The sequence below is a fragment of the Benincasa hispida genome, chromosome 8 (genome assembly GCF_009727055.1).
Source record: "Benincasa hispida cultivar B227 chromosome 8, ASM972705v1, whole genome shotgun sequence".
NCBI classification, from domain to species: Eukaryota; Viridiplantae; Streptophyta; class Magnoliopsida; order Cucurbitales; family Cucurbitaceae; genus Benincasa; species Benincasa hispida.
The window spans coordinates 29043068-29054815 of record NC_052356.1 but is presented as its reverse complement, the minus strand read 5'-3'; the positions used below and the strand labels follow the sequence as shown (position 1 = coordinate 29054815).

The following is an 11748-nucleotide window of genomic DNA, read 5'->3' as shown; positions in this document are numbered from 1 at the left end:
ACAAAACTAAGAGCCAAAATAGAATAAGCTCAACTCCCTCCAGATCAACATAACACCACCAATTCTCCATTCTAACTATAAAAAATCGAGCACACCTCTGGGAAGAAAAATCCTCTTCAGTCCTAGACACACCTGCATCACTTGCAGTAGCTCATCAAATTCAGACTTTTGTTCCTGTAGTCTTTGCATCATAGTTTCAATGTCCTAAGACTCATTAGATAACACTTTCAGAACACAACTGTCAAAAGAAGAATCAATGAAAGCTCGATTGGGGTCATTAACATGAGACACCATAGAGGTAGTATCAATATCAGGAACATGTTGTCCTTGTAGGAGCTTGAGGTGAATAATAATAAGACTGGGCGATGAGCCAGAGGATTCCGAAGATGAGAGCAAATTAGGTTTATGGGATAAGAGAATCCCACAAATCAACCTCGGGTAGCCTATGAGCAAACAATAGGGTTTAAACCTAATGTGCTGCTTCATTTGATTCAACACAAATGCACCATAGTTGAATTGAGACCTAGTTCCAATTTGATAGATTAACGTAGCAAGAGCAACAGAGAGGCCAAACTTGTGGGATAAGGGGAATCAATCTGTATTCCCAATCTTTTGTAGAAGGGCATATTTTACACTTAGCACAACTGTAGGTAGCTGACCCTTTCAAGGCCATGAAGACTGAGCACCTCCTTGTTAATTCAAACACAAGGTCCCTTAAAGATGGGCATTGTTCAGTCACATTCTCTAGCACATTTCTATGAAGAAATTGATTGATAATTGCAGGAGATATAACAAAAGGACGACGTATGATATGGACTTTCTGAAAGTCAGGACTTGCTAGATCAGTGAAATTAGGGGTCAAGTTCACAATAAATTCTCGGATGAGTTGGGGATAATAAGGCCACAAATTCAACACAGTTCTTTCAAACTCGACATCAAACAATACCTCTATAAGGTCAAGGCACTCCTAAGTACGAACAAATATTATTTTTCATCAACGATACTTCTCTTTACCAAATATTTCCACTAACTAGCCCCCTCCTTCATATGGAAAGATGTTCGGGATAAAATAGGTGTCGTTAATTCAATCTAACCAAAAAAAAAAAAAAAATTTATGATGATCAAACTACAACTAAAACTAATACGTAGTTATAGCGGAAGTAAGAGGTCGATCCATAAGGAACCTCTATTAGTTGGAAAAAATATACTTTTGAATTCTAAAATGTAGCAAATGGAGGGTTTGTTTGTTTTAAAGAAACTAAGTAAAAGTAAAGCAAGATTTGATAGGAAATTTAAATAATGAGAGTAAAGAGAGAGATCATGTAATAAAATTCAATGGAAAAAGAATCTTGGAGATTTGATGTAGATTAAGATAATTCTATCATAAACTTAACAAAATTCATGCAATTAAATTATTCCATAGTTCATTAAGGATTATCCCAAACGCCCTAATTAGCCAATTAGCCCTAATTTAGTTTTTAATTGCGTCCTAAAGACATTCCACAATTAATCCCTAAATTGCATTAAACTCTTGGATTTTCTTAACTAAACTCAAAAGACTGAAAATTCAAGCATGATTATATGAATGTTCTAAATTAGTAAATTTTTTCAAGAAAATAGGAAAAGAAGTCCAAACTTTCTATCAAGACTACTAATTCTTGCAACCTAATTACAGTTTTGCTATAGAGCCATGTAACTTTGCATACAAAAATCAATTAAGTTTGAGTTGTCAATTCATTTTTAACTGATTTTATTGAAATTCACAGCAAGAACATTCAAGAACAACAAATTACAAGAAGATATTTAAAGAAAAGCCTCAAGAAATAGCTAATCTACATAATCCCCAAGAAAAGAAATTACCTACTCATGGAGAGAGAAATTCTTCAAGAAATCCACTTAGTCTTGCATAATTAGTACAAAGAACGAACAAAATTTGACAGAATCTCTCAAGAAATTATAAAGAAAAGCTCTTTAGTTCATAGAAATTAGTATCTCTTTGAAAAATGAAGTTCTCTTTGTTGAAAAATTTGGAAAACTGAAGGATTATATAAGTTGAGGGTCGTAACATTGTAACCCTACGATTGTGTAGGTCCAATGCTCGATTGCGCGCAAGCGCGCACACACATTTTAATTTTTCATCAACTTCTGGAGCATTGCAACATTTGGGTATAGCGTTGTGGAGCTACCTTGTTTTCCGACAAATTGAAGCATTATGTCTTATAACATTAAACTAGCATTGAACTTAGTGTGTTGGGAGCGTTGCGATGCTCCGGGTGGTGTTGAAGTGTGTAAATATGTTTCTTTTGAGGGGTAGAATGGTAATTTATCTTTGCTCTTCTTCTTAAGTGATCCTTTTGACTCTATTAAGCTCTAAATTTCTCGTGATGACTCCAAAGGTTTTGGTATTGGAATTTACTTATAAAATAGACATTTTAAGCAAACAATTAAGATAGATTTGGGGAATTAATATAGAAAACATAGTTATTTTCAAGACCTATCAAAAGACATTCCATTTAAGGGAACAAGAGACACAATAAAACTGGTAGACTGTTTTCTTTTACCTTTTGCTTTAGCACGAGTGACACTAAAATCTCTAGAGTCCTCTTTGTTAGAGCTACTTCTTAGACCTTAGCTAGAGTCCTCCTTAGAAGGAGACCTTTTAGGATCATTTTCAGATATCTCATGCGAAGCATCCACATTAGTTTGAACATTCACACCTTCATCGCTGACAACACCAGGGCGAACATCCTCAGTTCTCTTCAATTTAAGTTTAGCAAGTGGAGTATTGTCATTAATGTCTTCAGAAGAAACAAGAATAAAGACAGGAGATTTCTCTAGATTTTTATCAGACGATTTAGGGATAACATCAGACAAGACTGCATCCTTTAAATTATCATCATTCATAGTAATCAAAGGGTCATCAACAAAGTCACCATCTACATTTCCTTGAACAATCAAGGTGTTAGTCTCAAGAGAAGTACTAACACCCTCCTTACTAGTATGCATAATTTTAGGAGAATCATCTAGATCAACATTCTCAACAAAATTTTTAGAAGCATTAATTACAGGCAGTGTGAAAGCAGAAGCAAATGTTTCAGAAATGACTTTATGAACAAAATCATGTAACAGATTCTCATTGGAAATAAGCAAACTTTCTTTTTCCATCTCAGAAGAACTAGGAACTACAAAATTTTCTTCCACAAGCATGCTAGATTCAGGTAAAGCAGATTCAACATTGCTAGAAATAGAAACAAGATTATCAACGACAATCCTACTTTCAGAAACCCTAATTTCAATTTGAACATCAACAGGCGAATCGACGATATCTCTAGGGTTTCTATGTAAGGTAATAAACTCATGCATGTGGATAGATGAATCACTAAATGAGGATTTTTCTTTATCTGAAAATTTTCAACTCTGGATCCAACAAGGTTAATCAATGTGAGAGACGAAGTACTCATTTTCTTTCCTTTTTTTTTTAACAAACTGACTGGCTCCCCAATGCATTCTTTTTGCTGAAGGAGGAGGAACTCCAATTTCTTTCTTAATAGCAGAGAGTCCATGCACACGGACTCCATATTTGTATGTTGTATTCAGAGGAACATCCTCGTCAACATGCATCTTCCTTTTAGCCTTTTCTTTATATCTCACCATCTTACTATTTGAAGTGTGTGTTCCTTGAGAATGCTAACCATTTGCAGGATGAACACAAGAATCACATACAATAAGATACTTCGGAGCAATTGAAAATGAAGAGCACCCACGATTTTAAAAAAGAACTTGCATTTTCAAACTGCAACAATTAAAATTCAAAACAAAATTTGAAATAAAACTGTGATTAATCTCCCTCACGCCCTCAAAAACTTCCATTAAGACGAAACATAAATAACCCTTTGGGCTGCCAAATGAGATGGGCCACGTTCAATTCGAGAAAAATTAACAACTATGCTTTAGAATGCACAGGCCTAGAGCTACTCCCAGAGCCCAAAAACGAGTTACATCCAACGTCTTAGTAAAAGTGTTTGCGATCTGATTTTTTATGTTGATATGTTCTAAAACAATTTGTTTGCACTCAATAAGATCACAAATGAATGATGCCTTATGTCAATGTGTTTAGTATGACTGTGTTGAACATGATTTTTAGAAATATTGATTGTACTTATGTTGTCACAGAAAAGAGTCATGACATATTGAGTGACATTGTACTCTTGCAACATATGTTTCATACATATCAATAGGGTGCAGTTACTTCCTACAATAATGTATTCAGCTTCAGCTGTCAACAAGGAAACACATTTTGTTTTGCTAAACCATGAAATTAGGTTGTTTCAAAGAAAGAAACAACTTCCAGATGTACTTTTCTTGTCATCAGAGCTTCTAGCCCAATCATCATCACAGTAGCCAACCAGAGAGCTACTAATATCAAATATATACAATAAACCATAATCACTTGTGCCATTGATATATTTGATTATTCTTTTAGCATTAAGCAAGTGACTGGTCTTAGGATAGGACTATTATCTGGCACAAACACCAACAACAAATGCGATGTCAGGTCTGCTGGCTGTTAAATAAAGAAAGTTTTCAATGATACTTCTATATAGACTCTAATCAACTTATGTTCCACCCGAGTCTTTTGACATTTTCACATGAGTAGAAGCAGGGGGTCTTTTAACACTGATCTTCTCAAGGCTAAACTTCTTCACAATGTTCGTAGCATATTTGCTTTGAGAGATAAAAATTCCCTCATTCAATTGTTTAATTTAAAACCCTAGAAAATAGGACAATTCTGCTACCATGCTTATCTCGTATTATTTCTGAATTTTTTTCACAAAAAACTCAACCATCTCTTGTGATATTCACCCAAATGCAATGTCGTCAACATAAATTTGAACAATCACGAACTTCTCTTGAGATTTTTTCACAAACAAAGTCTTATCAACACCTCAGCTATTGTAACCCTTACTTATTAGAAATTGAGTCAGACATTCACACTCGGCTCTAAGGGCTTGTTTGAGTCCATAAAGGGCCTTCTTAAGTTTGTATACATAGTTAGGATTTGAAGGTGAAGAAAATCAGACATGAGGATTTTCATGAGCAGCGGACGGGTCGTTCTAAATTCCATTCGATATTGAACATACAAAATTACAGTACAAGAAATGGAAACTAATTGGTCATACACAATACAAAGTTACAACATGCTTTAAGATAAGATCAAAGGATAGAGTATACGTACCTTTGAAGACTCATTTTTCAAACTCCCTCAATCAAACTTCAAGTGTCCAAGACAGCAATACACAAACGCTCGAACATAATGACCACAACACAACATGATCAACAACGAACACGAACACAACGAACTCAATGAACACGAACCCAATGAACGGCCTCCAGAACCTCGATATCAATTGAGTTAAGTGAGAACACCACCACAATGGTTACCTTGGTATTCTTGGTGTGAGAATCCAGGAGTTGTAGGCTTTGTATAATCTCGGTTAGAGGAAGAAACTGGAGGAGCAACAACCGTGTAGACGATTGAGCAAGTGGGAGATGACACAGTCTATCGTATAGACGAATGCTCAATCGTGTAGAAGATGGCAGCCTATCGTATAGACAATGCCCCGCGATTGTTTAACTACGGCCAACTTAGTGAACTATCGTATAGTGACACTCCACGATCGTTTAGTCTCTCTATGAGCTATCGCTTAGTGAAACAATTTCACTTGATAGCCTTGCCGTGAGTTTCTTTCCGAAAGTAGCAACTCTTCTAAATTTAGGAAAACATTTTTTCTTTTATCTCACGGTTACCATAAAACCACCAATAACCTTCCATTCAATTGGTTATTAGAGAAAAAGAGATAATTATCAAATAATTAATATTATAATAAAAAATATGATAACTAACTTACCATATTATATTTATAACCTATAGAATTAATATTTCATCCATATAAACCATAGTTCGTTTTTTTTTTGTTACTTAATGTAAATCATATTTACATTAATACTCCGCTTGATGTATCTCATACATCACATCGATTATATAATATATAATCGAATTTCCTCTTTTTAATTTAAACATTTCAAATCAACCCCAATAACTGATTCTCAACTTGAATCCATTGAGCTACCAAGGAGACCTTATGGACCTGTAGCTTGAAGCTCCAATGGTATATGAATAGCTGATTAAACTCTTTAGTCACGAGATCCACCATTCGTTAATTTTTGGGTACTCCACTAAAGACTGACGACTTCACTCTCCTTACTACAAATATATTTTTTTTCATATCAACCCATCAACAGTGCGATAACCCTTTACAGATTTCTCATAAGTACAGCTGGGCTAATTTACCGTTATGCCCCTATAGTTACATCTAACTTCTAAGTACCACTGATCCCTCTAATGAACATAAGTCATAGTCTTACTATGACTTAGTTCTCTTTTCCAAAGAGAGGCTGTGAGCACTATGTTCAAGACCCAGAATCAGCTCTTAAGGGAGCAACCTATCTACTTACCCCTGCTTCGGGGAAGAAGTGAAGTCTATCTTTTGTAACTGAGTTCTCAGCTCCCAAATCAGACAAATCCCCAAAAAGGTAGGCTTGTTGAGTTGGAAATCTAGCCACTCTCACCCATACTAATCAAAGGACCACCCTCAAAGGCAAGAGTTCCCAAAATACTCAGGATTAAGGTTATGTCACCTATTGTCGTTTAGGTGAGATGTAAGTCTCAAGTATCAACGACGTTATATAAAGAGACGAATCATCTCGTGGTTCGGTCTTATACAAACTCTTTGTATAGGACACCCTCGCTCGTATATATCTACATGAATGGTTAGGATCAACCATCTGTAGTAGTTCATAATACGTGTAAACCTCTACAAAGCGGGTCGTATCCGTAGTGTCACAAGGATCAGGTATCCCTCCTTAATCCTTATACTACAGACCTTTTTAGGTTATCACTTAAGGCATGATTTACTTGTATATCTCATATACATACTTAAGTTTACATACAACAACCATGGAGCTTTGTTTATTGGATATGAGTAAATGCAAAATAAAATAACTCTTATTTTATTCATAACAATGCGTACAATGTTTACAAACTACGAGACTCTAAGAGAATTAGGACACCAATCCCAATAGAAGGATCTACAAATTGTTTGGGCTATTCGACGTAAACTTCCTCATTCAAATATCCATTCAGGAAAGCATTCTTTACATCTATTTGATACAGTTTGAATTTTAGAAGACAAGATATTCCGATCATAAGTCTAATAGCTTCTAGTGTTGCAATTGGAGTGAAGGTTTCATCAAAACTCACACCTTCTATTTGGGTGTACCTCTGAGCCACTAATCTAGCTTTATTTCTGGTGGCATTGCCGTTTTCATCAGACTTATTCTCGATTATCCATTTTGTGCTGATCACATTAACCGAGTCTGGCTCGGGAACAAGAGTCCAAACATTATTCCTCACAAATTGTCTAAGATCTTCTTGTATAACGTTAACCCAACTTTCATCCTCAAGAGCTTCTTTGACATTCTTGTGCTCAACAAAAGAGGTGAAACAAATATTAATTATCATATCAAGGTAATCAACTTTCTTTCTTTCTGGTAGTCACCCTTCTTCAATATTACCAATGATGTTGCTAGGGGGATGATTCTTGAAAATTTTTCCAGAAGGATGCTTGTTGCTCGTTTCCGCCTCTTCAGGGACTGACATATTGTCATCCATAGGAGATTTGAAATTCATGTTAGTTGACATGTCAGATGAGTTGTTAGGGACATCTTTATTGACAAGTGGAAGTGTAATGGAATCTTCCTCTTCAACAGGCTGGCATTACATGAGTCTGCAAAATCATCAATCACAACATTAATAGACTCCATCACAAAATGAGTTCGTTTATTATAGACATGGTAGGCTCAACTATTTGTGGAATATCCAAGAAAAATGGCTTCATTCGATTTGGAATCCCATTTATGTCTAGCTTATCTATCACCAAGGATGTAACATATGCTACCAAAGATATGGAAGTATTTAACATTTGACTTTCCACCTTTCCATATTTCATAAAGTGTGCTCGAGGTACCGGGACATAGAGCAACTCTGTTGTGAATATGACATGCAATATTTAGAGCTTCTGCCCGAAGGTGAAGAAGCAGATGTTTTGCTTGAAGCATCATTTGATCCATCTTTTAAAGTATTTTATTTTTCCTTTCCACAACCTCGTTTTGCTGGGAGGTGAACGGAGTAGAGAATCCATGATGAATCCTATTTCTATTACAAAAATCAGCAAATGAGAGTTCTCAAACTCTCTACCATGATTGCTTCTAATAAGGATCACTCAGATCTTTCTCACATTGTAAAAGGAGACAAAGAGCCTGAAAAGCAGCAAATGCATCTGATTTTTCACGAAGAAACTGAACCTAGGTGTATCTAGAGAAGTCATCAACAACAACTAAAACGTACCTTTTACCTCCCAAATTTTCCGATTGCATAGGACCATAAGGTCCAGGTGGAGAAGTTATAAAATTCATGTAGAGACAAGATGAGATATTTGTTTATGAGGAATGTGAGTTTGTTTACCTGATTGACAATCTTCACAAATAATTCCAGTCGACAAAGGTAAAGATGGAAGACTAGATATAACATTTTTGGCTAGTGATTTTTTAATTGTCTTCATGCTCACATGACCTAGGCATTTATGCCATAGGCTTGCTTCATTTTGTTGAGAGATATGATAAATCTGCGAAGCAATGTTAGGGTTCCACAAATAACAATTATCAAATAACCACATACCTGTCATAACTAGAGCTTTGTCATTGTCTGTGCAACACACCAGTCTTTAGTAAAACTCATGTTTAGACCCTAATCACATAACTGACTGATGCTAATAAGGTTGGTAGTAAGTCCTTCAACCAACATTACATCATTCAAGTATGGAAGGCCTGAGTAATTAAGTTTGCCTTTCCCAATGATCTTACCAAAAGCACCATCGCCAAAGTGATCTTCCCCGAGTGACAGGTTTAAGATCGGGTGATAATTATTGTCACCAGTCATGTGTCGAGAGCTTCCACTATCAAAATACCAATCTTCTTTAGCTGATAATCTAACGGATGTCAGAACAATGTTATATTTATCTTGGACATTCTTCACTCTCCACACCTATTTCATTTTTGGCTTTCTTTGAGAGCTATTTTGATAGAAGAGAGTAGCCCTTCAAGAGTAGGTAAATTTATGAAGAGTGCTTGGAGCTAAGTAGGTGTCGTTAGTTCTACCTAACCCGAAACAAACAATATTTATAAAGCTCGAACAAAAACCTAACTAAATCGTAGTTAAAGTGGAAGTAAAAGGTCAATCCACAGGGAGATGTTATTTAATCTTTTCTTTAACCAAGCTTAACTATAAAAGCTATAAAACGGGTTTTTTTTTTTATTAAGACAAGAAACATGCTAAAAATCAAAAGATAAAGGATAATTGTAACCAAGTTTAGAACAATCTTGCTTCTAATCCAAGTTAGATGTTCTATGAAATTCTTATCATTGAATTCTACAAATTTAATTCACAATCGGATTAAGCATGCAACTACTTACTTAACTAGATTAAACTAGTCTCTACAATGGCGGACAACTAGCAATAACCTAGTCAAGAAAGCGTCTTAATCAACAATTAAGGTAGGATAGTGATAACTGGTAGAAATACAGTTATTTATGTCATCTTACTTAGAATATGCGACAATAGGAAGGAAAAGTTGTGTCAAACGTAGTAAAATTGGCTTAGAAACGCAAAGATTGTAAAAGTATTGGAACGCACCCACTGACCGCATTACGATAGCAAAAAAGATGTCCAAACCTTTGTTTTGCAGGTAACAGATATCACCACATACGATGATTACTTGTGGACAAAAAAAATCAATGCATTCTCAGGGATTTATGAAATTGTATAGCTTTTTTGATGTACGACTTGACAAATTGAACGTGGAGCAGAGCGAACATTCCCACCAAGCCTCGACAGAAAAAACTAACTTTTCAGAGTGGGACCATTGATGCAAGAGGTGCTAAAGTTTATAAATAGAAACACTTAGCACAAGGAGAGCATATAGAAAAAGAGACGAAAAAGAAGTTCTATGCAAGGAACATTCTTCCCTCAAGAACTCTCCTGAGAAGGAAGTTCTCCATCTCATTCCTCCATCACGCCGGCAAGCAAGCAGCTCTGATCGGGATTCGTGTCAAGACATTGACATGCAACTCTTAACTGTTCTTACTTTCTGTTCATCGTTTGTTGTTCATTTCCTATCTTTCATTCATATCTCTGTAACAAACGCTTTATCTTTACCAAATAATATCACTATAATGTTCATGTTCATCTCTCTATTCACCATAACGCATTCATCCTCTATTTCTCTCACCATGAGTCACTAAACCTCCAGGGTGTAAGGAAAGGATTGAGTGAGTGAGTCAATCCATGTTGAAGAAGTCAGCTAAGTTTATTTAACGTATGCTGAATGACATCTTCACCTGCAAGAGCAGAAGTGAAGATGTTAATCCACCTCTCGAAAGAAGGTTAATAGAATACGTTAACTAAAGCAAGAAGTATTTCTAGAGATGGAAACAACCTTGCGTTTGGAAACGTTCGTCCCTGATCACCATAGAAATATGGTGATGCAGGCAATTACCGAGAGGTGTAAGCCAAGGGAAGATGGAACCTTAGTTGCGTCCTCAACAGGATTGAAAAACTTGCGATAATATTTTCCTCAAACCTGTTCTCACTATGTGATTCTATCCACAAGACTTGCCATCGCATTCTCTCACGCACACCTTACACAATTTCCGATTTATTTACCTGTTTATTCATTTTTCATCGCATTTTACTCTTTAGCACCTCACAATCTTAATTTGTTTACAATCGCATATATCACTTCATTGTCGCACTAGCATCGCAAATCCCCGTGTTCGACCTCGGATCATTATGAGAAACTCGCGGTGGAATTATACTTGGTTTCATCGCGAGAAAACTCGTGACATGCTTAAACTATATGAACGCAGTAATTGGTATTCTATAGTGAATTCTGTAGCATCGCATATATCATCGGGTAGCATGATTAAGACATCGCTTATCATTTTCTTGGTGGCATTCCATGGAGAACAGATAGCCCTAACCCTAATCTATCTACATGCTTCTACCTCTATTGGGTTCCTTAGCGGCCATATAAAAGAGAAAACATGCGTATTAAGTTCTAGGATTCAATTGCGTCGATTAATTGTTAAGATAGCTTACTCAATTAACCGAATTTTCTCCAAATCTAGTAATTAGTGCGTCCTAGGATAGTTAGCCATTCAACACACAGTTACTATTGCCTCTTGGAGATCTTAGCTAGACATTCTATTGAACACATTAAAAGCAACGTATTCAGTCATGAGTGAATGTGAAAAAATCAAACATCTAGGCTAAACATGTTCAAGATATAGATCATTCAACATGCTTCAAGAATTTAAATAAGATTCAAGAATGCTCAAATTCAGATTGCTAATGGTAAAGATAAGTAGAAAACTCAAAAGAATGTGCAAGAACTCTTGAAATAGAAATAAGATTGAATTACTTCACAAATCCATAGACAAATTCATGAAGAATTACAAGTTATGATTACAATTCAAAAAGAAATCAAAATCTAACCTAAACAAAATTACCATAGAGACTAATTGATACAGAGAAAAATTCTAGTCTCCATCAAAATCATGCTTCCTCCCTTT

The 11748-nt window shown here is 35.7% G+C and overlaps 1 protein-coding gene across 1 annotated transcript; it reads right to left on the bottom strand.

Moving 5' to 3' along the window:
- Nucleotides 1-7165: 7165 nt before the first annotated feature.
- Nucleotides 7166-7582, bottom strand: LOC120084004 (uncharacterized mitochondrial protein AtMg00820-like). Its single transcript, XM_039039909.1, has one exon. It carries the CDS (start codon nt 7580-7582, stop codon nt 7166-7168), a length of 417 nt encoding a protein of 138 aa, XP_038895837.1.
- Between the last annotated feature and the right edge of the window lie 4166 nt (nt 7583-11748).

Coding starts and splice junctions, on each gene's coding strand:
- LOC120084004 (XM_039039909.1), bottom strand. CDS start 7,582: ATGATAATTAATATTTGTTTCACCTCTTTTGTTGAGCACAAGAATGTC.